The 26,740-nt window shown below is 35.5% G+C and overlaps 1 protein-coding gene and 2 long non-coding RNA genes across 7 annotated transcripts in view; 1 reads left to right on the forward strand and 2 right to left on the reverse strand.

Annotated features, from left to right (window-relative positions):
• The window catches only part of HEATR5A (HEAT repeat containing 5A), a 65,293-nt gene extending 48,910 nt beyond the window's left edge, over positions 1–16,383 (forward strand). For 2 of the 4 annotated variants that reach the window (XM_088145399.1, XM_088145400.1), the window contains 10 exons: positions 603–782; positions 1,889–2,120; positions 2,470–2,718; positions 3,666–3,793; positions 4,452–4,599; positions 7,871–8,143; positions 9,528–9,752; positions 12,056–12,207; positions 13,174–13,387; positions 14,336–16,383. In XM_088145399.1, coding sequence (XP_088001525.1) covers positions 603–782; positions 1,889–2,120; positions 2,470–2,718; positions 3,666–3,793; positions 4,452–4,599; positions 7,871–8,143; positions 9,528–9,752; positions 12,056–12,207; positions 13,174–13,387; positions 14,336–14,640 — 2,106 coding nt within the window. In that variant the 3' untranslated portion in view covers positions 14,641–16,383. Of the gene's footprint in view, positions 1–602; positions 783–1,888; positions 2,121–2,469; positions 2,719–3,665; positions 3,794–4,451; positions 4,600–7,870; positions 8,144–8,619; positions 8,760–9,527; positions 9,753–12,055; positions 12,208–13,173; positions 13,388–14,335 lie in introns of those variants that run through there. The other 2 variants (XM_088145401.1, XM_088145402.1) reach the window with 2 other exon arrangements.
• LOC112540714 (uncharacterized) lies at positions 31–26,610 on the reverse strand. Of its 2 annotated transcripts, XR_015796977.1 has the most exons (5): positions 26,374–26,610; positions 20,020–20,181; positions 14,003–14,105; positions 1,944–2,114; positions 31–699 (listed from the first exon to the last, which is right to left on the reverse strand). It is a non-coding gene; the product is annotated as an uncharacterized LOC112540714 (long non-coding RNA). The 2 variants fall into 2 exon arrangements; XR_015796976.1 differs by lacking the exon at positions 20,020–20,181 and having other exon boundaries at positions 26,374–26,600.
• LOC148214921 (uncharacterized) lies at positions 4,613–13,297 on the reverse strand. The gene is made up of 3 exons (XR_015796978.1): positions 13,133–13,297; positions 7,854–8,159; positions 4,613–6,226 (listed from the first exon to the last, which is right to left on the reverse strand). It is a non-coding gene; the product is annotated as an uncharacterized LOC148214921 (long non-coding RNA).
• Positions 26,611–26,740: the final 130 nt, after the last annotated feature.

Raw genomic sequence — 26,740 nt, forward strand, 5'->3', positions numbered from 1 at the left:
GTTCCGCCCTCCCCCCCGGCTTCTGTTGATTCTTCTTCTTGTCTTCCTCCTCCTCCTCCTCCTCTTCCTGTCTTTAAGATGTGTCATTGAGTCTTAGCCAACCATAGATAAAACATGATAATGGAAATAATGAAATATTTGTCTCTTAAAAACTAGGATCACCAATTCAGAGAGAGGACTGTTTGGGCCACATATTCATATACTTTTCATAGTCTTTATTGCCATTCATTTTTAGGATTATTTCTAATAACTCCTTTGGTCAGTTCATTACCCATTTGTATGAATAGGGGACTTATTCGTTTGATTTGCTTAAAGGAAATGTAATTCTGATTTTATTTTTGCATTATACGTTGGAAACTGTTATATAAATAAACCAAAGTGTATAAATGCAAGATAATTTGCACGCATGCTCTGTAGCATTGCATTAGAAATAACCAGAAGCAGTCTAATCCGGCGTTTTATAGGCACAGAAACCAACTAGAACCCCACAAATAAGACATGAGGCAAGGGCATAGTCCCACTTATATATCAATAACTAATATAAAAGGTTTATTGCACTAGACAAAAAGTAACCACATTATTTGGTGTTGTATTTATACTAGGTTTGCAGTGCTTGGATAGCAAGTGGTGTAGTAAATGACCTTAATGACCTTCAGAGAGTTCATCAGTTGCTTGTGACATCCTTGTCAAAAGTACAGGCTGGAAAAGAAGCACAAAATCAACTATACAATGAAGGGACATCTACTATGGAAATACTCGCTGTACTAAAAGCTTGGGCAGAGGTATTTCTTTAAAAATATGATTTTATCAGTGCTTTGGAACTAATAGTTATGGACTAGAACTGTGAGTTTAAAAACTGGAATTAGAGTTCTATTGATTTGTGTTTGATTTCTTTTCAAGTCAGGCCTTTTACAGTAAGTTTCTTAGCCAGAAAGTAATCTTAACCTACTTTAATTAATAAAGTTATTGCATTATCTACCATTTGTTCTCAAGTTGGGATAATAAATGCATGGTATTTTTAATAGGGTTCAACATATATAACATGCATTATATGCAATAAAATGTTGTTTTGACATTAAAAGCATGTAATATAAATTAAAGCCTTTTATTGGAAACACAATTCTTTTGCCCTCTGTCCAATACTGTACAACAAGGGAAGAAGCACTGTTGTTGCTACAGCAGTCCTACTCCTAATAACAGAGAATGAGGAAAACACTGTCCTGGATTTTTTCCAACCTGTTCATTCTGGCATTGTCTCCTTGTATCTGTTTTCATTCTTCCAACGACAGGCAAATTCAACCTGTCTCAGAAAGAATAGGAGAAGTAGCTGAGTTTGTGACATCTTGCTTTGTCTGTATGTGTGTACCTTCAAGTCAGTATTGACTCCTGATGACTGCCTGGACAAGTCCCTGCAGTTTTCTTGGCAAGATTTCAGAAGTGGTTTGCCATTGCCTGCTTCCTGGGGCTAAGAGAGAGTGACTTTGCTTTATCTAGCAAGATGATGATGATGATGATGATGATGATGATGATGATGATAGTAATAGTAGTAGTAGTAGTAGTAGTAGTAATAATAATAATAATAATAATAATAATAATAATAATAATTGAGCTCCTGTGCGCATGAATGAACTCTTTTATTGTTCTTATTATAAGAAAGTTTTGATAATAAGTTTTACAGCTGATTGTACTCACTATCAGAATATTGCAAACAAATCATAAACCTCAGGAAAATCAGTAAACGGGCTTTGAAGACAGTAACCTTTCTCTACTGTTGCTTACCAGCAGCTGGCAATCCATGTGAGCACTATAACTGGTGTTTGATTTTTCTATCCAAACTTTTACTTGGTAACAACTTCAAAGCTCCATTTGCTCTCTTTATTTCAAACAGGTTTATATAGTTGCCTTACAAAGACAAAAGAAACAAAATGACATCAATAGTCTACCTTTGGTTAAAAACATTACAGAGGAGAGTTTCCGAGATCCATGCTCTTCAGTGGATGAACTTCTGGATTTAGTCCAAGTGGATCTAGGGAATCTGAGCAAACTCTGGCTTGCTGCACTTCAGGATTTTGCTCTCTTAACTTTGCCTTCAGAATTTGCTTCTCAGCTTCCCTCTGAAGGTAAGAAGTCAAATAAAGCAAACGTTATTATCGAATCCATTTGACAGGCATAGATTCCACAGAACCTGAGCCTCATTTCCTAACTTAAACTGCTGCTGCTGCTCCTGCTGCTGCTGCTGCTGCTACAGAGAACAAAAATAAATTTTAAAATGACTTTGTAGATATATCAGCAGAAGCTGCCAGTTAGATCGCAAAGTGAAAACAGAGAAGTTTACTGAATGTTTATTTGAATTGTATTTGTTTTTTGAATGATATAAATCATGTCTCTGACTCTTCTCATCATTTTATCATAAACTGTAAAGATATTTGGAGATATTTGAAGCACACTGAACATTTACTGTTTTTGTAGGTGGTGCTTTCTATACTGCAGAAACAATTGAAAATGCAAGACCACATTATCAAAATGCCTGGGCCCAGATTCTTCATGCTACTGCATTATGGCTTACCAGCACTGGTTTTCTAGTTGGTGATTCAGATGAAGTTCTAACTAATCTTTCACGGCCTGTTACTCCTACTAGTATGTGTCAAGATTCAACATCTAGGGCTGCTATAAAATCACCTGAAGATTTGAATACTGATAGATTTCATCTTGTTCTGGGTTAGTGAGTATGTGAACTTTTCCTTATCATATTTTCACAGACTGTTTTTGCCAGGTTCACTGAACATTGCTATGAGTTTAGGTCAAGAATGATTATCATGCCACAATTAATAAAATTGCCTTACTGCATGGAATTAGTTCAGAATATCATACTACTGAATCAGACAAATGGCTTATTTTCTTGAGCGCACATAACAGAATTATGTTTGTAATTGAATTTCTGCTACTGTCTTTTATTTTTGCTTATGAAAATTGAGTTTGTATCCATAGTTAAGCATTATTATTTACACTGAATGAGAGACAAAAAACTGAGGCTAAATCCTGGCAAGACAGAGGGATTGAATTAGCAATTCTCTGATCTGGGAATTAGGGGCATTAATTGTTCTGAGTTGGACAGCTTATAAATGAAATAATTAAATAACCTGCTTCTTGCAAATGTGCATTTCCTCTGAAAAATAAGGTCTATAAGGTCTTTTAGAATAATTACTGTAAATGGAACCACAAAGAATGACTTTTCCAGCTCTATCCAAAGTCCTATAGTGTTTAAAACCTAGATACCTTACAAAGAACCTTTTTCTCTTACTGTATCTGCTAAGATATGAAGTAAACCACATTTCCAAAGTGTCTACAATAGGCCACATGAGAAAGGCCAATTTTGATACAGAAACACAAATTCTGGAATTTGGTGCCAACTAATGGGTTATCAGTTTATTCAAGCCATTGATTCAACTTTATGCTGTACCTTCAGTTTTCTGTCGATTATTCTGATTGTTCTGACTGCATTGTAGGCATTTTTAGAGAATGTTATTGACAGTGGTTTTATTGTAAATTGTTTTAATTTGTGGTATCATACTTTGCTTTATCAGTTAAAAGTGAATCATAAATTTTATAATTTTTTTAAAGTAATGTTTAGTTCATCTAATATTCCCTGACCCCACTTCCTTTAGGGATTAGTGTGGAATTTCTCTGTTCTCCCCGGTCAGATGAAGCGATGGAAAACATTACTGCTTGTCTACATGCCCTGCAGGTCCTGCTTGATGTTCCCTGGCCAAGATCTAAGATTGGAAGTGATCAGGTAATATTCAAAAATTCTGAGTTAGTTCAGCTGGATATTATGAATGCTTTTGCCAGATGTCTGTAGAAACTGCACCTTCCCTTATGTCTCTCTTAACTCATGATATAGGCATAATGTGACAGCCAACTGAACAGTCTCTGCAATAAAGTAACTTCTGTAGGAAGCAGTAGTGAAAAGTTGTTACACCTTATAGGCCAGGTATAGATAACCTACAGCACTGAGCCCTCTTTCTTTTGGTGGTCTTTGGCTCTCTCCAATATCATGAAGCTGAAATTTGCAGTGAACAATCAGATCAATAATGGCACAGAATCCTGCTGCCTTCCTCTTAAAAAATAAGAGAGAAACACAAGCTAAAACTTTGCCTTTGTTCTTCCCTCGGACACCTCATTGTATTCCCACTGAACCCACTGCAGTCCACAGAAGATGAAAATTATTTTTAAAAACAGTGCCTACCCAAAGGCCTGCAAAGAATCTCTGACATGTATTCTAGTTGTGATGTGTTGATAGTGTTTGACACTGAAAACATGAATCTTCAGGTTTGAATCAAAACAAGTATTTCTGGGCAAATCTCTTACACTCATTCTAACCTACCTTAAATGTATTAAATATGCTGTATTAGAATTTAAATAAATGGTCTGGTATATTTCCCTTTATATAGGAGCTGAGTGTTGAGCTGTTGAATGTTTTACATCGGCTTATACTGACTAGAGAATCCCCAGACATTCAACTTGCTGCACTAGAAGTTGTTCAGCAGATTCTTTTTGCAGCAGAAGAGCATGTGAAGGAAAAACGGAGAAGTGCAGAAGGTATAGCCATATAATAGGCTGGATCAAATTTCTTATGAATTGCTTCATTTTAGATGAAAAAATACTGTAGCATTTTCTTCATTTACTCACAGTAGTATACTCTGAGTTCATGATTTTGAATCATTTCTGTATTTGTTGCAGATTAAAATTTATGGGTAAGATCGAGAGGGGATATTTATTAGCGGAGAGTAATTTAACGAATTCCTCTTTTTTACTTTTATAATTGGCTTGGCTGTTAAATATAGTAATTATTTGATAGAATGACCTCAGATAGTTGTAACAAAAGGCATTGTATTTTATTCTACATGCCAAAACAAATAAATGATGTTGCTTCTCTTATGAGTAACTGTGGACCTTACAATTCTGTAAAGAACTTTGGATTGTTCAACAAAGAATTCTCAGCATCCTTACAAAATTAATTTCTAGCATTCAGGATAGATGACAAACCTTGCTTAGAGACGGCAATGGGGACTGCCAGAATTGCCATCACTAAGCAATGTGGTCACGTGATGTCACGCTTTATGACCTCAATTACCATCATTTTTTTTTAATAAAAATTTTATTAAGTTTCAGACAAGAATAAAATACACAATGACATCAAAAGAAAAGTAGAAAAGAAAGAAATAGATAAAGGAATGTGAGGAGGAAAAAAAAGAAAAGGGGAGGAAAGAGAAACAGAAAATAAGGAAAGAACAACTTCTGGCTTTCTTTGGTTCAGCTATAAGTAAAATAATATACTAACTTCTTACTCTAGTAATATCAATAAAACACAGTATTTCTATAACAAAACAATTCTAAATATCAGATCTCAAAGTCAAAATTTCATTTCTTTCAGTTACAAGCAAAAATCCCAAAAGTAATTTCTAAATAGAAACAAAGTTAAAAAAAAATAATGCAGACATATTATCCCAAGGACCCTACCAACATTGGAAGTATCAGTTGATCTACCATTATTAAACACCTAAGCCTATTTATTTTCTATAACAATAACATCCATAAACATTATCATACAATCCCAATCCAAGAATAAATTCCAGTATTACCAGTCCAAAATCATAACTCGTGCATTTTAACCTTGGTCCCATAAGTCCATTTTATTCCTTTTTCTTCTTTTCAGGAGCTTAACATTTAATATTTTCTTCAAGTGAAATCTCAAGTAGTAATTTATTGTCACTTTGTCCTTTTTAGTATCAAAGACATCTTCAAAGGGTTAATAAGTCCTTCCTGTGCATCCAAAAAGAGAAAAAAATCTCCAAAATATTCTTCTGCTTTATGGTCTGGATATTGTCAAAGAAGATTTCTGTTGTAAATTTGTTCTTTATAAAAGAACTCATTATCTCCAGGCTCAAAATAAACTAAATCATCCAGCTCTGCATCCAAATCCAGATCTCTTTATTCCAGTTTTCTGTTCTGAAGATTGCCTTACTTCACACCATGTAACTTCATCAGTATTCTTATTTTCAGTATCCAATTCTGTTTGTAAATCAATATCACTATCAAATCTGTCTAATTTTTTCTTAAAAGCTTCAAATTTAGTTTCTATCACTTGTAAAATTCTAGTAGTCAGATCTTCTAGTAAATGTGTATCACTTTAAATTCCCTTTGCTGAACTGCAGCCATAACAAACCTTGCAGACAGAAAAAAGAAATGGGTAAAAAGCAAGGTCTCAGAGTACTTTTGCTTACAAAGCTCCTCCAATCAATATCTCAGCAAAGTTAAAAAAAAGGCAGCATTCCCACAGAAAGCTTCAACCAGCAATCTCAAGCTCCAGTCTCACAAGTATACATTCAACAAAATTAACTTTTTAAAGTCCAAAAAACAAATTCACTTGTTTCATAAAAACACCCAATAATTCTGCCCTTCGAATCTTTGCTCAATATATAAATCCCAAAGTCCAAATCTGTTTGTTTGTTTTTAAGTAAGCATTGAAAATATGAAAAGCACCAAGAAGATACTTATCTGTTGCCGAAAAAAGCCTCTCTTCATCTGAAAAAGTAATAGACCATTTAAAATGTGTTTTAGAAATGGGGAGGTCAGCTTTAGTGTCCTAAATTTCAGCTATGCCACAGCCTTGAACAGGATGGAAAAGCCTGTCTCCCAACTGCTCACCGCAAGTCAATCACAAAGACTTCTGCTTCGGGGTCTCCTTGCAAGAAATGGCTGCCTGAGAGCATCTGGGTTGGTTTCATGGATTCTCCTTTACACTCGGAGAATTCCTCAGGCTACAGGGATCCTGCCCTAGCCCCCACAGCTGTGGCTTCGATTTCCAAACAGAGGAACCAGTTAAGCTGCCATTAAGTCCCCTACTGGAAGTCCACAATTACCATCGTTAACCAAGCACTACCTGTAGTATGTTTCATTCAGTATATTTTTGCAGTTGTATGCCACAGAGAATATCACTGCATTAGAACTGGAATACACCTGAAATACAATTAGTTGTGCTTTTATAAAGATGATTACAAATACTGACACAGTTGAAGAACCTAGACTAAATTAGTGATGGCGGGCAACTTTTAGTGACTGAAAGATGCCCACTTTTACACTAAAATAATCAGTCAAGGGCTGTGGGGAGTATAATAATAATATAAAGACATCACTAGTATAGGCACCTGCAGGAGATGGGCAAGGGAGAGTACATGATTTTGAAAAAATGTAAAGGGTACATTAAGCATTAGACCTGTTGGAATCGTAAAGCTCGTATTACAATTTTTCCTTCATTTCTTGCCAGAAAGAGTAGGAAATCGTGCTTCTGTTCACCACTGAGTGTCCTTAGTATAATCTAGGGGGATGCGCTCTGGAGGTTCCACACGCCACTCTGCCCTGTCGGTCCCAGTCTTTGTTTCACATATGTAGTTCATTTAGGAGAATCTTTCTTTATAAAAATATGTCAACATTATCCCTCATGGGCGCTTATATTTATGAAGTACGTATAGGATCTATATTTATAAATGAATTTACCTCTGAACATATCATTGCTGTTGGTTCTGATAGCATAGATTATTTACATACCCGATCATCATTAGTATAGAAGTGCCATGTGTACAGCTCTAGATGTTGAAGATTTTTAATGCCACAGAAGGCACTTTTTTGCCTTTCATGGAGATGGGGTGTCTAGAATGGAAGCCTCTTTGGATGCATGGACTGCATCAGTGACTACAGGGAGTGTATTCCGTCCAACAAACTACAACGCTGCAACCAGATGCTATTTAGGAAGCTTCAAAGAGGAATTTCTGTCAACAAAAGATCATCTTTACCTTTTGTTTCACTGTAGTTGATGATGGGGCTGAAGAAAAGGAGACATTGCCAGAGTTTGGAGAAGGCAAAGATACAGGAGGACTTATACCTGGAAAGTCTTTAGTCTTTGCAACACTGGAAATGTGTGTTTGCATTCTTGTACGGCAGCTACCTCAGCTTAACCTGAAGATAACAGGTAGCCCTGGAATTACATCTGGAAAACCTCGGCTGTTATCAGAGGATGGAAACAGATTGGTAGCAGCGGCACTGGGAATCCTCTCTGGGGTTCCTGCAGTCTGCTCACCAGAAGGTAGGATGAAATTCCGCTGTACATTTTATTTGCAAAAGAAATAAAGAGGCAACATGTGAAGCGAAACAGATATATTTAAGCCACAGACTGAGAAGGACCTTAATTTATTTTCCCCGTTTTGTGAATTGAAAGTAATTTATTGAAACAATGAGAAGTAAATTCAGACAACTTCAAGCAACTGGTGTGTGCTTTAAAAAGACCCAATGAAAGGTCTATATAGATAAGGTATAATATCTTTTGCAGCTCTGGCTTAAGTAGTCATCTCATACAAAAGTATTCTTATGGAAGTCAACTCTTAACGTATTATCAGTATTATTAATTAAAATAGGTATTTACGTTTCTCTTTTTATCCATGTTTATTAAAATATAACAATTTAAGTGAAAAATGTTATCGTAACAGTTCTGTATACTACGTAGCTGCCATAAGTGTTCCATAATGGATTCACGTTAGTAAAACTGCTACTTCCATTTTACAGAACAAGTAAAACAGTACACTATTCTCCCAAGTTTTAAACAAACAACAACAAAAAAGGACAAAGCAGAATCCTTAAAGTGTGGTGCTCCTTCCCTCTCCTTCACACCAGGTTTTGTAAGAGTGTCAAAAATATTATATCAGGTACACTGAAAGAAACTACAGTTTAAACTATGGTTTATGGTTTACCATTTTTATACAGATTAATTTTGGGAGCTATCAATTGATCTGTTGCCATCTTTCACCACTTCCTAATTATTCAGTGCTGATTCAGATGGATGGAGCTGATCACAGCATGCTTCTTTCAGTACTATTTTTTAATTAGTTAGCATATTTGAAAGCATTTATGGGGTGAAATAGCACCTCAGAATAAGGCTTATGTCAGCAATGGGGAAGCTGTGCTCTCCAGATACTGAAATGTAGTTTGTACCATCCCTTGGCTTTGGCCATCCTGACTAAAGCTGTTGCGAGACTACAGTGCAGCAGCAACTTGTTTAAGTTGCATAGGAAAAATGGTGCTTTGAAAATGTTTTACAGAAAAATGGGATTTTTCACTGAAGAGAAAAATTAGAGATTCTTTGCCAGTACTGAGTCAATTTTATTAATCGATAGTAATTCCAAATAGTTCATACTGATCAGTGGTTGAATAAATATCAGATCAGTAAGAGAGTCTCTCTGTGTTATGGTTGCAGTGTGATTATTTTTCCTCAATTAATCTCTCAAATACTTGTGTTAGCATTAAGTGGATGCTTAATTTAGAAGTGAGAATTCTTATTAAATACAACATTGAACTTGGAATAATGTAGTTCTAATAAATGCACGATGAAACTCTTTGTTTTGTTCAATGCATCATGCAAAATATGTATATTTTTAACAATCATATTTATACCATGCATTTGCCATATCCTTCAGGAAGCATTGCTGTTCTTCCTACTATTTTATATCTGATTATTGGAGTCCTCAGAGAAACTGCTGTGAAGTTACCCAGTGGCCACTTTCCTTTGACTGTTGCTGCATCACTGCAAGCTCTTAAAGGAGTCCTATCATCACCCATGGCTCGGGCAGAGAAGAGCCGAATGGCTTGGAATGAATTGCTCCGTAGTGCTTTGGTCACCATTCTTAATTTTTGGGATCAAGGTACAGTATGCGTGGGAAGAAAAAGATCTCCTGACATATGTGGTATAAGTATTGTATAGACCATAACAAATAATATGTCATGCTCAATCCAGTAATATCCTACTTGGGCATAAAATAAGTAGCTACTGTTGCTTGAAAAGAGTTTTAGTTACTTGGAGAGCGCAAGTTACTTCTTTTTGGCATACCTGCTGTTTGCCTCTATATTCTCATAGCCTCTCTTTTGTTCCTTTCCTAATTGAGTTTACTTTTTGCATCCCCACTACAGCAGGGTTCCTCAACCTTGGCAACTTTAAGACGGATGGACTTCAACTTCCAGAATTCCCCAGCCAGCAAGGCTGGCCAGGGAATTCTGGGAGTTTAAGTCCACCCGTCTTATAGTTGCCAAGGTTGAGCAACCCTGCACTACAGTATTCTTTCTGTGAATCTTAGCTTGCGCTAACTTCTTGTCTACTCCACCATTCTTGTTTTTTTCCTTTTTTTCCTGCACGTTTTTGCAGATTCAAAGCCTTCAGTTTCTTCCTGCTGCAAATACTTCCTTCTCTATTTTCTTTTTCTAACCTTTATCACTAGTTCAAAACCATCTACTCTAACTGGGCTAAGTATTGGGCAGAGGTCTTCCCTAAATTTGTGGACTTCTCCATTCCAACTGTGTGCTTTTCCATACAGTTATGAACCTGCTACATTCAATATTGCAAGAAATAATAGGTCCCCATAAAATACAGTGAATAACCTTTTCTCAAAATTAAGATGCTGGCAACCAGCTTAGTCTCTTTCACATACACAACATCTTTAAAAGTTTTAAAACTCTGAATCCAGAAAAAATATTTTATTAGCAGAACAACCTAGAAAAAAATACATGGACTTGTTTAAATCTGAGTTTCTCAGTAATCCAAATACACAAAGTTATCAATCATTTCTGATTATATGAGACTTTGATTTTATTGGATAGATTGCATGCATGAAATTTGCATGAAACATTCTGAAGAACTTGAAACTAACACACTATTTTGCCAGCTTAAGTTGGTTTGATAAAGATACTGCCCCATTAACAATTTTGGAATCCCAACAGCAGTAGAAGTGGTACATGTTGGAGGTTGAAATGTGTGCATGTGAGTGTTCCTGAGAATAGAAGTCTGAGCAGTTATTAAGGAAACAGTTTTTTATAACTATAACAGAAAAGAAATTTATTTACAGGAAGTAAATCATAATAGGCAAAGCCTAGCACCTGGCTAACCATATCCTACCAGAAAGAGAGTCAAAGAGCACATGCTCAGTGTCTGTGTGTCTGGGAAGGAAGGTGGAAAGATGTCGTAGAGATTTGCAATCTTTTAGGCAAAGAGGGAACAGGAGTAAATCCTTAACTCTCCACCTACCCTCCACTTGTGGTTAGTATAAGATGAGGGGTTGAAGAGTCAGTGTCGTGGAATCATACCTCCAAAGTATATACAGGCAAAGTACCTTTTATTTTCCTTTATTAATGAGTATAATTGAAATCAGTCTGTATTCTTTGGAAGAACTTAGAAGTTAGAGATTTCTATATAAATGTGATCCCTAGCAGCTTTGAGTTTATGGTCTGCCAGTTTGGGGGCAGCAAAATGGGAAAGACCAGTAAGAATAAAGTCCCTCTGCCCTGACAAGGTTTCAGTTTCTTCTTTACTTCATGTAGCTCCCAGAGAATTTCCCCGCCCATTACATTTTTAAATGTTTTTGCAGTTATAGCTTTAATACAAGGTAAAATATAAGCAATTTATTCAAAACTCTTATTGACCAGACATTAAATATTCCAGTAGTGCTTTATACTGAGTGCAGATAGTCCTCGCTTAACAACCACAATTGGGACAAGCAACTCCATCACTAAGCGACATGATTGTTAAGCAAGAAATCACATGACTGCAACTTGCAATTTTACTGCCAGCTTCTCCATTGACTCTGCTTGTTGGAAGCTGGTTGTGAAGGACACAAATGGTAATCCTGTGACTGCAGGACACTGCAACAGTCGTAAATGCCCACTGGTTGCAAAGTGCCTGCAGTCACTCATGTGACCGGGGACACTGCAAAGGTGGTAAGTGCACAGACTGATCATAAAGTTACCTTTTCAGTGCCATTGTAACTTCAAATGGTTGCTAAACAGGGCAGTCGTTAAGTGAAGTCTGTACAAGTCTGCATTAGACTTAATAGACATGCTTAATAATGTTGTATTACATGGTTTGATTCAAAATCATACCAAAACTTGGCCTTAATATTTTAATGTAATCATTAGTTCTGTTTCAGATGGAAGTTTTAAAATGTCTTATTATTGGTAGATAATGCTGGTCAAGAATTGGATGAAAGTAGTCTGCTGACTGCAATCACCATATTTATTTTATCTGCAAGTCCAGAAGTAACCACCATGGAATGTCTTCAGAGGCACTGCATTGAAAAGTTTAAATCAGCAATGGAATCGAAAGATCCCATTGTAAGTACAAGTTAAATTTGTTTTGAGATTTGCTGCCATTGCTATGTGCTTATGTTTAGCTCTTCCCACTGAATAAACATGTGCCTCCCACCACTGAAAGTGAGATGGTTGACTATACATATGTTCCACTATGATTCCATCCTATTATTAGCCCATAGCTTTTGTCAGTGAAAACAACCATCTGCATCAGCCATTTAGAATTTGATTCTACTTTATATAGTCAATATATGCTGAAACTGCATCACCCTATCAATCCTGACTATTTATTTAGGAAATCTGAAATCTCTGATCAAAAGAAATCCTGAACTTGGGATCTTCACAAAAGTTGGCATTCCATGTGTAAAACGTTATTCCATCTTTTTTAATTTCTTAGAGAGACACTGACAACCATGATTTGACTCCTAATATAAGGAAGTTCACAAATGGAAACTTTTCCCAGACTTTTCTCCACCTAGCAGCTCCAATTGCCTCATTCCATATTCTTCAGGATGGCCCCAACCATCCCAATGGTTACATTTTGGGGAAAATGCAGGTGGTTACAAGACAGGAAGCTTTCCTTAAATAAACTTCCTTAAATGTGCCTAACTTAGGCTCCAAGTCTATAGAAAGGCATTTATATAGATCTCAGCATTGCTACTTTTATTGAGGATGTATGGTGTCCCTAAGCTAACAGTCATTGTACAGTTACGAAAAAAGGGGAAAAGATCCTGGGATTAGCCTATATATTGGTACCTGACAATACCACCACCATTAATTCTCCTTTCCTCTACCGTGTTGTTTTTCTTTTCCTGTATCTAATAGGAGATCCTGCAAATAACTTTAGGATGTTTAAAAATACTTGTAGAAACTTAAAGTAATATTTAGTGTACAAAATATTCATACAAATAGCAGTTCACAATGGCAGTTTAACTTTTTGTTTTTTTACCTTTGGGTAGATTATCTTTTTAAATAGTTTTTTCTTTTTAGGTACAACTTAAATGCTACCAGCTGCTCCTTTCCATTTTCCAGTATCCAAACCAAGCTGTCTCATATCCTTACATTCATTCGTTAGTATCTTTGGTAGTGGCCAAACTACAGGAAACAGAGAAAATTAAACCTGAGAATTCTGCTGAACTTCAAGTTATTCAAGAAGGAATAAAGGTAGTGGCTGCTGTTATAGCACTTGCCGAGGAGGAGCATCGTAAGTGTCCTTTGTATATTCTTTCAGTTGTCCCGCATCCATGAAACATTGTAACATTATCTGATTTCTAGTTAGTGCCATTCTTCTGGCCTTTAGGCCCTGATATGCTATTACTCTCTACAAAAAGATCAATATTTGAAGGAATTTTCAGAGAAAATAATGGAAACTTGCAGGTTGCAGAAGTTTAACACTCTTATGATGCTCCTGAAAATTGCTCTGCCAAAAGATGTGTGATTTTGCTGCGAAGTACTGTGGCTGAGTGATATGTGGGCCCCAGGTTGCTTGTCCTTTCCTTAGAATTATCATTCTAAGATGCATAGCCTAATTTTGCCTATTTGTTGATTTTAATTGGATCAGTTTTACTGAAGTCACTGAAACAGTTCTCATCTAACACGGGAGAGTAAGTAGCTATAGACTACAGTCAGAATCAAATATTTTTAGTACATCAGTTTAGATTTTAAACTGCTTCCAATGCTTTTGTGAATTTGGAAAAAGTACATACAATCTCTTTTCATAAAAATACACTTGGGAAGCGTGTGTATGCGTGCATGTATTCATAGTATTTTGAAGAAATTATGACAAGGTAAGAAGGCAGATAGTCTTAAAAATACTTACCTGAAGCAGGGAGAATTAATGGGTTTTCATCATTGGAAAATCTCTTGCTTTCAGAATGCAAAGATCATGTTTTATGGCTTGAAGACAGTACAGCATTTTATGGCTAGAAAACAGTACAGCATAATATCCTAAATAGCAAGTTGAAATAATGTTAATTATTTATAATTAATTAATTAAGCAAACATATTTGTTTATTCAAAAGCAAATTCTAGTGTATTAAATGATACTAAGTTTCCAGTACATTTGTTTTAAGAGTAAAGTTTAAACACTGATAATTATGAAGCTAGTGCTGTTTATCATTACTGAATAAATTGTTCTTTTTGATTTTCACAGGAAATCAGCTAGTGGCTTGTTTTATTCCCATCCTCATATCTTTTCTTTTGGATGAGAATGCCCTAGGATCAGTTTCAAGTTCCGTGAAGCATCTTCACGAGTTTGCTTTGCATTATCTGATGCAGATTGGTCCACAGTACTCTTCAGCCTTTAAAAAATTAATGGCTTCTTCTCCATCAATGAAAGCAAGGCTTGAGTCAGCAGTGAAAGGAAATCAGGAAAGCATCAAGGATAAGTCAACAACTAAGCATTCAAAGAATCCTGGGAAAGGCTCGAGTATCCAACTAAAGACTAACTTTCTGTGAAAAACAACTTCTAAATCTGAAGCGCCTTGGTTATATTGAAAAGTGGTCTTTTTCCAGCTATTATCATGGAGTAGAGATTTTTGTTTACAGTTCTATTATGCATAATTTTATTTTATATAATGGCCCTATGCCAGAGAAGTGCACACATTCACCCATCTATCTATCGACTGACTCACTCAGTAGCAGCTACAGCTTTTACTGCTAAAGCTACTAAATGTAGAAATGGTAACCCAGCATATTATATCTATTTGCAAACACAATTCCCAGTGCAGAGGATGGCCATTTAGTCATTAAAATATATATTACAAGAATTTTTTTTTAAGTGTTGCAGTCCTCTTAATTTTGTTTACAACATACAACACTCTTGAATAAAATATATCAAAGGCTCGATTAAATGTGTTAACAACTTGATACACTTACATTAATAAAACTGCTTTTACTTCCAGTCTTGAATCTTAGCACAAACACTAGCATAGGGAAGCTCCTATGCATCGCTATTTCTTGATAATAATGATTATTTTTGTGTAGTAGCCACCGGTTTAATGTTTGCTGGTATGAGATTTTAAACAAAAATCCAAAGGAGTTACTTAGTGTATATTCACTTTTGGCTCCATGAAGTGCATTGCCTGTGCATTTTAGATGACAAGTAGGGAAAGCAACCTCTAATGCTAGAATTAATGGCACAAAGTATAGGGCTAGCTCCTTAATTCTGACTGGTAATTCAGGGATGCCATTATGATTTTGTGATGGAACATCAAATACAAGTCTAGACTTGAGCACAGACTTGGAATACCATTTAATCTAAACCATTATCCTATAGAGTTTGTTAAAAATGTTAATTTTGCTATCACATTTTAATTATAAATTTAATCCCCAAATTCCTTGCAGTTCTATACAGTAATATCTTGTGCTAATTTAGTCATGACATAATTAAGTAAAAGAACGGATATTCTTGAAATCCACAGAAATATAAAATTACTGATTAACTAAAGCCCACATTTAAATTATTATTGATAGTTTTACCAATGAATTGTGTAGCAATTAACAGTTTTATGATGAGTCTTCCCTCATACAGTTTTGGATATTTATATATGCAAAGTTAAGCACATCTGTTTATGATTACATCAGTGGGGCTTTTTACTACCAATACATTTTATTTGATTTTAAATGTAGCATGCCAAGCAGATCACTGAGGCTTACATATCTTGTTTAGACTATGAAAACTATTTGATGCAGTACCATCATATGAGGCATTATATTATTTATAGAAATCATTTTGTAGTCTTGAAAGATTGATGTACAATCGTACATTCAAATATCTAAGACTCTAATGGAAATGGATTACTTTTTCAAAAGTGGGTTTTATCTGAATTGAATTGCAGCTTGAATTATAAGAATAAACAATCACATATCTTAACAATGGATCCTATTTTATATAGAAATCTACGTGTTAATTCCACAATCATTATTTTTTAATTGTGCTGGCAACCATTGCCCTTTAATCCAATATTAAATGAAGTAAAGCAAATGTTAGGATGATTAAGATATTCCCATTTATTAATTTGAGGAAAATAAACACATCTGTAGAACCAATACTCAGGAAGTGATTGTATTTTATTATACATTTTGTACATAAAATTGTAAATTGTACAGATCTAACTCTAATGTCGTTTTTCTAATTTACATAAAGCTAATTTTCTTCAATTAAACTTCTCTCTTTTTTGTTAAATGACTCTGTGTGTATATGGATTTATCTATACTATTTTAATAACTTTTCCCCAGTATTATGTAGTCAGGTTGCATTCTCAGAGTACTTGGTTTTTTTACTGTTTCTATTCAATAGATAGAACACAAATCACAAATGAAGCAGCCTATTTTTTTTTAATAAGGAAAGGCCAATCCAGAAGACTGTTTCTTCAAAGATGAAAGTCTGCTTCCACAAATGAATTTTCTTTAGTTAATTATGTGAAGATAAGGCACAGAATTTTATTCAGAACTGTTTTCACATTGTTAAGTTAGCCTGAGTCAATAAAATAATGAAGGAAGTACATTTAGACTTGTTCTTATCAATAGAAATAATTATACAGAATACACTGGGTTATCACCTCAAATTTAGGAAATTTGGAAAATAATCACTATGCTACATCTTAAAAAATAAATATCCCATAACCAAATAAAGAGTACATTTGTATATATTATGAAATCACTGAGTTAAAAACAAACCTCTAGACCACATTTGTTCATGCTTGTTTATTCCTTTTTTTTAATTAGATTTTTATCCTGCCTTTTATATATTTTGGCCAATTCAAGCTGGCAAACATACCTAATACTCCTGCCTCCTATTTTTCCCACAGCACCAACCCTGTGAGATGGGTTGAGCTGAGAGAGAATAACTGGCGGCCCAAAGTCACCCAGCCAGCTTTCATGCCTAAGGCGGGACTAGAACTCACAGTCTCCTGCTTTCTAGTCTGGTACCTTAACCACTAGACCAAAACTGGTCTATTACTTGCTACTACTTACTATATAACTACTACACTTCCTTGGAAAAACAAAATTAAAAACTACAAGAAAATTGTAACAATAGTGATATATTTATAGGAGTGGGAAAGGTGAAAAGGTGGCTGAAGGAAGAAGCAGTTGGAGAATATAAAATTTCTGATGTCAGATATTTCTGATACCAGAAATTGACTTCAGGCATAGGTACACAGATGTATTTTATGCCTGAACATTCTAAATACCTATAAATACAAATACTACCACAACAAAAAAATAAAATAAAATACTGGTAAGATAATAGGGAAAGATACAGAAAAGTGTTTATAGGATTTCCTAATTTCTCATTTTATTAATTTATGATCCCGTAAACTAAATACCTTCTGTCAAACATAATGCTCAGTATAGACTCAGCATAACAAAGCATCTATTTATGGTAAACTACATATATCAAGTTAATATATTCCAAAAAAAGATAGTTATTTCATCTGTTGCTGGGTTGTTTGTGCTATGCTTACTTTTTCAGTACTGTATAAATTTCTCAATGTAGTTTGGAAGGAAGAAGGTTACAAGATAAGTTAAATACACATTGTGAAACTTGGCAGCTTTCCATTTTGCCAGCCAGTATTCAAACGAAGAACAAAATTTTTACTGAATTGCAGAACGTTTAGTGAATTGCAGAATATATACAATACTGCCTCCTCCCTGCCAAGTCCTGCCTTGCCACAACAAGGGGAGGGGGTATTCTTGGGAGGGTTGAGTGAAGAATCCAATGGGTATATGCCAAGAGTACATAATCTCAGCAAGGTCATCCCAGTTGCCCAACTAAAGCAAGTTCTAAGTCAAGCTAAAACAGAAGAAGGAAGCCAAACAGTTTCCATGATGTGATCTTGAGCACATATCCACCATTTTCAAGGAGAACATCAGGAATCACTTTGATAGGTTCCCTCATTGATAGAGAACCAGAGGAATTGTGGAATGAAATTAAAGAAATTGTTAAGAATGAATGTGAAAAGACTGCCAAAGATAAAGGAACAGAAGAAGGCAAACTGGATGTCACAACAAATGGTAGAAATTACCAAGAACCCAAAGCCAAGAAAGACAAAGATCTCAGGAAGAAATTTAAAGCATTTCAGAGAGCTTAGAAGAGACATGAAATGTTATTACAATGACATCTGTAAAGAAATCAAAGATGGAAACAGATATGTAAAAACAAGAGAAGTCTTCTAAAAGATCTCTGAGCTCAAAATACCTTGAATTGGTATGCTAAAGGACTCTAATGGATGGATAGTAACTGATTTTAAGATGAAACTAGGATGGAAAGAGTATACTGAAATTCTGCACAGTACAGATGTCAACATCCAAGATACCTTAGAAGATATTCCCTAATTACAAGAAACACTTGTGCTAGAAAATGCAGTTTAGATCAGCACTCCAATTACCAAGTCAGAAGACTATGGGAATTGATGGAATATCTACAGAAATATGACAAGCAACAGAAAAATAATAAAGGTTCTAACCAAGCTATGCCAGCAAATCTGGAGAATGACAACAGATTGGAAAATGGCAGTCTACATACCAATACCAAAGAAAGTTTTAATAGGGTGTGCAAACTATTATACAATTTCCTTTATTTCACATGCTGGCAACTTGTTCTTTTAGGTCTTGCAACAGTGCACTCATCACTGTAATTGACCTTATCCACCTTACTGCTGGTCATAGTCTTCTCTTTCCTTTCACCTTTCCCAATATTACAGACTTAAGAGAGCTAGGTCTTTGTGTCCAAAGTATGAGTCTGGTCATTTGTGTCTCAAATGAGAGCTCTGGTTTGATTTTTCAGTTACCATATAGAAATTGTCTTATTTCAGCTATAAGGAAGTTGAACACCTAGGTATCACATGGATTTTTTAAAATAGTAATAATAAAAGTACAGTAACAGATAACTAAATTGCATTGTTAGACTTGAAACTAACTTTTATGGCAACACATTGAGATACATTGAATACATTGTGGGTGTAGTGGTTAAGGTGCTGGCCTAGAAACCAGGAGACTGTGAGTTCTAGGCCTCCCTTAGGCATGAACACTGCCTTGAGTTACTTATAAAAATAATAAAGGTGGGATTTAAAAAAATCTTTAAAAATTAGTAGTAGTTTTTACTTAAGGAAACATAAATACTGAATTAAAAGCAGAAATCCTCAATGTATTGCTATTGTAATAAAATGAGTTGGCTGCTACAGATGGGTATAGAAAGCTTTTTATATTTGGGAAAGATTATTATCCTTACTACGGATGTGGTTGCTATCTAATATCCTAGAAATATTTAACAAAATCAATTTATATTGATGCATGAGAGAATCTTTTCTGATTGCAGAATACAAATTTAATAAACCAACAAGACAAGACTTTAGGAACAGCAAGGAAGCTTCCAGTGAAATATCTCAGGAATGTGCATTTTTTTAATGCAAAGGATATGTATGTTTTATATACAGTATATGTATTACACATACCCAGACAGAGATACAGATAGTTTTGTGGATTTGAATGAAGCAAGACTGAGTTGAGCATTAGTGGAAGGTTTGTGTGCCATTTTTTCTCCATATTTAATTTCACCCTGTCCACTGCTCAGCTAAGCTTTTTGAAATGGGCTGGCAGTATATAGTTCATTGGATGTCTGAAAGCAGAAATTGGATTGACAACTGTTGCAGAACCAGAGAGATTATGAGCTCTTCATTGGATGAAGCATGCCAGGTCTAGCATGCTTTAGGGTTGAATTCTGCACTGAGGGGGGAATTGGACCCCATGATCTAAGTAGCCCCTACCAACTCTATATTCAATTCACTGAAAATTAAAACTGGCAAAACACCACATGATCATTTTACCACATACCTGTTAAGTCTACTTCTACTGGCATTACAAGCCATCGCAAATTAGTAATGAAAATATACATCTGCTGCACTGTTGTCCTTGTGGGTGGTACACTAATCCCATTAGCTTTTCTTCTTGTGCTGTATCTGGGGCACCGTAGATGGGATCAGATAATTTTCTTGCCTTTACAAAGAAAATATTAAATTAACTTTTCTTATACTAGTAAGAGCAGAAATGAAAAGGGACACACTAATCATTGGGGATCTCTATGTGCTGTAGTATTAAAGCACATAGAGATCCCATAGCCTTGAAACTCTATTTAAGGAAAAATGTCTGTGGAATTACAGGGGCACTGTTTTGAGAGAGAGAGAAAGTGAGCACATTTGTGATGGTCACCATTTTAATTTGCCACCAAACAAGAGTTTTATTTAATTCTTCTGTTGACTAATTTGCTGTCAGAGAGTAACTTGTACAGTCTCAGGACTAGATACTCTTTGTATGTGTGTGTCCATGTGTAAAGTTGAACTATTTTTGTCCATACCTGACAAAAAGGTCCCCTGGAGTTGCTATTTGCATTTTAAGAGGCATGCCTAGTGGAACCATCATAAACTTAACGTAAAATGTATATAGCCTCAGAGCAATTAGTTGGTCCACATGTTACAAGATGCCATAATGTGGTTTGTTGGGCTTGGATTTCATAGTTATTTACCTAGCCGATTAGATTTGGAAACTATGGCTTCTGAGTTAGCATGTTGCACAACCCAGCCAGTTGTGGTTTATTCTATCCACACAGTCATTCCCAAAGCAAAGCAAACCTTGGGAAACTCGTTTCCACTATGGGAGAAATAGGGAAGTAAGCCTCCCCAGTGACAGGGTGCATGTACTTGCAGGCGACAGAGTAGCTGGGGAAGAATGAGAGTAGCCAGGATTGTCTCTCTCTCTCTGAAACTGTTGGCCACAAGACATCAGGAGGCACACTGCAGCCTGGGATTTGGGGGATTGGATTATGTACTGCCTACAGTCAAGGACTTAAAATCCAGAACAATATTTTATTTTCAAGAGTTGCTTCAAAGCTGAAGCCTTTCCTTAACAAGGTCAGTATTCTGTTTTTTACTTATTTCAGGATGCATAAAGAGTAATCCATGCAAAAACATTATACAAATAGATTCTCATATTCTGCACAGGACAGGTGATTTATCAAGCTAGCTGGAAAAGGAAATATACAAGCGTTGGTGACTTCTCAAGAGACTGCTGTGGGAGTCAAGATAAAAAGGGAATATAGCTATTGTCAAGGGTAAATAAAATGCAGAACGTCAAGAGTTTCAACATTTCTGAGCATTAATGAGCTCCTGTTCCAGTCATACAACGCAGTGACAGAACAGTGAATGCAAAATTATTATTTTTTTAACTGTAGCATATTTTACCATTTGCTTTGCACAAGAAGTTACAGTAAACTAGTAGGCAGAATGTTTCCAGCCTAAAATAGCTGTAAGATATACATGCAGATACACAAAAGCCAATTGCCTTAGCGCAAGTGCTATCCAAAAGCAATAATTACAAAGTCCTGGTGCATTTTTTAAAAAATCCTTTCTAATTAAGCATGAATGACTATTTGGACAAGGATAACAAGTTCTTCCCCCAAAAGATGCAATAGGATTCCTTTAAAACAGTGGCATCTATTTTTCAGGCTCACACAGAAGCCTGAAAGAAGTTGAATTGCTTTAGAAGTGGAGAGGTCCTAAGCACTCCTTCTGAAACATTTTTGAAGTACAAAAGTTATTGCCTTGTTTGGATCTGTCCCTTTGAGGCTTCAGAGACGGAATGACTGGGGAATATGAACAAATAAAATTTTGCATGTTGTGCTATAGAGAGTGCACTGAGCACACCACATCTGTATTTTCGATCCAGACATATTGGTAAGTATGGTAAGAGACACGAGCATATCTGAAAACTTTATAAACAAAGGAGTTGATCATGCTCCCTGCTCCCCACACTGAGCTATTTACTTCTGACATTCTCTGAGATCTAAGGAATCAAATTAGAAGCTCCACGAGGCACAATTTTTTTTGTGGTCTGGGCAAATCATACTAGTTAGCAGAATAGGTATTACTCATCCCTGAAGAAGTTTGGTTCTGTAAAACAGGACAAATGTTTCATGTGAGCGACAACATTAAAAAAAAAAATGTATGGAATCCTTTTCCTATTCCTGATTGGCTGGAATCAAAAGCTGAGTCTTCCTCATTATTCAGCTCTGAGTTGTATAGCACAAGCTGGATATTTCAGTAGAGTGTTCACTTCCTGTCTTCTGGACTTATGGGATTGAAGAAGCCACATACATATGTAGAAAGTTTCATTTGTTTGTAGATCCTACATAAGGCAAAGCAAGCTGACAAAATCCTATTAACTGTTTATAAAGCTGAATGTGGACCAATAACACAAAAGCCCACAAATTCATCTTTCAATTTCAAAAAAAACAATTGGCTAAGTTGTACCAATTACTATAGAGGTTTTATTACTCACAGTTATGATAACAAAATTCTTTCAATATTTAAAATATTGTTTAAAGTTTTTTTTTAATATAGTGTACTTTCAAAATGTCTCACACAAAAATCCTAAAGTGAAAACCCACACCAACATGACTAAGCAAAACATTTAAAGAATGTAGTAAGTAACCTTTACCATGCTCCTTGTTGCAACACATTGCACAAGCCAATGAATAGTAAACATAAGCTATATTTTACAGATGACGTGGAGCTGTACTTGTGACTGCCAGGATCTAAGATCACACATAGCAACACAAGGTGTAAGCCAAGAAGTTGAATCTATGTTTATATCCCAAGGGTCATACTAGCAAAACTGAAAGACTGATGTTACAATGTAAATATGTAGCTAAATCAGAGACATTTTAATCAAGCAAAATTAGAATACTGGAGGGATTTTTGTGGGAAACATTTCTTTTAAGAAGACATCTGAACAGTCAGTTAACCAGCTAAATCTTAATAACTTTATTCTATGGACAAACCAATTAAGTAACCAATTTCAACTCTCCCATTAATTGTAACTAGAGAATTATCTGAAAACAAGGCAGGGAAAGTATGTAGTGCATGGCTTCTAGAATTCTTTCCATCCCTTGATGGAGCTTAAGAATGGAGGAGTCAACAGCATTCCAAGCCACTGCCCAGCCATCTCTCCCATAGAAGAATTTTTTTCCCTGGATTTTTTTTTCCTTAGGAGACCCCACCAGAACAGATCCATTTTCAAATTCAATTTTTCTTTTGTTGGCTTCTCCCATCACATCAAATTTGGTTCCATTCTGGACAGCTATCCTCTTGATGGATAGACGGACAGAATCTCATATTACACAATTTCTTTCCAGCATTTTGTTGGGTTGGAAAGCATAAAAAATAAATACATAATACAGATTGGAATGTCAGTTTGGTTATTAATAATATTTTCTGCATTCTGCACAAGATGGAAAATGCAATTACACGGAATAATATTACTAAGTGCTATCTTGACTGCAAGTATAATATGTTTTGCTCTACTTGCATCTACTTGTATCTAGAAAGCAATGTCACTCCATATAATTAAAATATAGAGAATCATTCAGAATGTTCATACTTGGATTTGTATACTCTAAAGTGGTACATATTCAAAGAAATGTCAAACTCTTCAATAAAACTGTTTTACAATAAGACGAGGTATAGTGGTTAGGGCACTAGGCTAGAAACCAGGAGACTGTGAGTTCTAGTCCCGCCTTAGGCACAAAGCCAGCTGGGTGATCTTAGGCCAGTCATTCCTTCTCTGCCCTAGGAATAAGGCAATGGCAAGCCACTTCCGAAATCTTGCCAAGAAAACTGCAGGGACTTGTCAAGACTAACTTGAAGGCACCAAAAAAAAAAAGTCTTTTCAAACCCTAAATTTATCTTTTGATCTATTATTATAAATAAGAAAAAGCCCAGCCCTATCTCATTTGAATGATAGATTTTGGTTCTAAAAACGTCAGAGTGTCTACAAAACAGAAACAGCAAACCATCTGTTTTATGTATCACACTAATGTATTTAAATCACAAATGATTCATAACATCAAGACAGATTCATTGTCTCACACAACACTGCCCAGAAATAATTTCACCAATAACAGCCATGAACACCTACACTCAGTATTTAAACACAGCTTATTGAATCAACTATAATTGGTTGGGTTTGCACAAAATGAAAACCCAAACCAAAGAAACCACTATCCATTCTTGTGTGGTATGTGAATCTGGCCTTAATATCATTACTTTCCAGATCCATCCTCTATAAACATATAAAATACTACACTGATGCTGAATTCAGGTGAGATGCTTAAATCTTTTATTGAGCACTCCCTAAAATCCACTGTCTTAAATCTTTTTGATTCACCTAGTTGTTAGATATGTCCTTAATACAAATTGTTGCAATCAATAACCCTTGATCGATAATATAAAATATCCTCAAAACATGAGTTTGTCATCCCATCTTCAGGTAGCACTAATATACAAGTCCTACAAATTAGTCTCCATCTGGGGTCACTAAGCTCAGAGGTTTACTTAAAGCGAACTGTGTAGTGAGAAGCCAGAGGAGTCACCATTGTTGAAGGAATCAAAATTGGAAATGAAGATTTACTAATTGGAGAAGGAGTATATAAACTAGTATAGGCTGTCTATTTGTCTTTATTGGTAGCAAGGTCTCCAGTAAAACTTAAGTTTCAGAGCAAAAGGTATAAAACCTATAAAAACAGATTTCATTTACAGAAGGTAATGTATGGGTTAGAAAGGACATTTGAAATAATCTAGTCCAGCCTTTTGCCCAATCTAGGGTTCCACTTATTTTCATTTATTAAAAGCTGAAAAAGTTTGTGTAAGGCAGAGAAAGTTGATTCCAAAGAAAGGTTGATTGAAAGGTTGAGAAACATAAACAAGAACAATTACATACAAGTTTGCATGTAGTATCTGCCTCTGCCATAAAGTAACAAGCAATATTTTCTTTATCCATTAGCTGACAAACCTGAAGATCATTCTATAACTTGTTAGAAATATAACACAGATCATATTAGAATCCCCTAAACAATAAGTACCTTATCTAGCCCCAAATTTCCACTCACTGATTAAAATATAATGATTTAAAGTCAATATACAATTATTATAAATTTACACTAATATATTAATACATCACATGAAGCCCTGAGTAACTTTCCCTACTGTCTTTCTAGTGACCTCAGGACAGTGACATGTGACTGGCTATCCTTGGGTGAGGTGACAGTTCATTTGTCTTTATGTTCTCTGCATATGTCCACTTTTCTAGTGACCAACAAAAAGATAGCCCAAATAGCTACCCATAATGTTTAAATATACTATAATTTTAAATTAATTATGTCATTAATTTCTTTATGACTAAGAAATACATTTACCAAAAATGCCACTCAGCTCTACTAATTGGGATGACTATGGTTGTCAAAACATAGAGATTTTGATTCTCAACTTTAACTCATGGCAAAATTACAGAGAATTACATACAGAATGAGTAAATAGTTCATATTTAATGACACATCAGAGAACTACGTATTATAGCTTTTACAACTAAGATAAATCCCAGCTGCAGAATATGACTGCTCCACTTCTGTCCTAAACATGGTACCTGCAGAGAATGCCTCATTAATTTTATTTCAGCTATTTTTCACATAACACATGTTCAGAATTTCAGTGTGAAAGTCCTAGTATATAAAAAGCTACTTTGTCTTATTATGTATTACTTCTTAAAGAACAGAACTAGGAAAAGAATTTAAAAATTGAGGCACCCAAGGGTGATATGTAATATGAATCATTCATACCAAAGTGAGTTCCAATTGTAAAACCCAACATCTGTATAGAAATTCCAACATTCTCATCGGCATGGAGAAATATTATAGATACCAATTAGTAAATGACTATGTCCATTAATTAACCAGGATTTAAAAATGCTTTTTGTAGTAGCTCCAATTGTGCAGAAAGCTAGTTACTACATGGAAGTGCGTGGAACCAAGCAATAATTGCACTAACCAAGCAGACATAATTTTGTCTTAGTTTATTTCAGGTGCAATTAACATTCTGCTGGTTATACTTAAAGCACTAAGCAGTTACTTAAGATTATCTATCCTATTAGAAGCCTATCCCATACTCAAATACAGATATCTTAAGTTCTCTAGATCCTGGGGCTTGAGAGACACACGTTTCCACAACATACTCCAACACGTTTGCTGGAAATTACTATCATTATTCCAATTTGAGATGGGAAGTACCTTTGAGAAGGGTAAACCTGAGAGACAGTAAATAAATGTAAGTAAATAGATATTTTAACTAACACTTTCAGTACCTGTCCACTACAATGTTGTACTAAAGGTCCATAATGGGTTACCAAATCTTTCCCAGAGCATAGCCCAATTTATAAAAGGGCGTTTGATGATCGCCTATATAGTAACCGTGAACGACATTTCTATTCCGCAAAGAACCAACGCCAGGCAAGAAAAAGGAGAACAAAATTCACCCCTCCGTCAGAAACGAACGCGGTCACGTTGTCTCCGGTCTTGAGTTATAATGGGCAGAAAGAGGAAGCCCGGAGTTACTCATCACGCGAGAAGGGAAGGAAAACCCCGAGGAACTGCGTTCTCCGCAGCGCCCCCTCCGGCCGCTTTGAGGTGCTGCTGCGGAGTCCGCTTCGGCCTGACTTGGATCCTGGCGGA

Source organism: Python bivittatus, unplaced genomic scaffold, assembly GCF_059951505.1.
Source record: "Python bivittatus isolate LINGU-HERP-01145 unplaced genomic scaffold, Pbiv_v1 ctg000480_np1212, whole genome shotgun sequence".
Taxonomy (NCBI): domain Eukaryota; kingdom Metazoa; phylum Chordata; class Lepidosauria; order Squamata; family Pythonidae; genus Python; species Python bivittatus.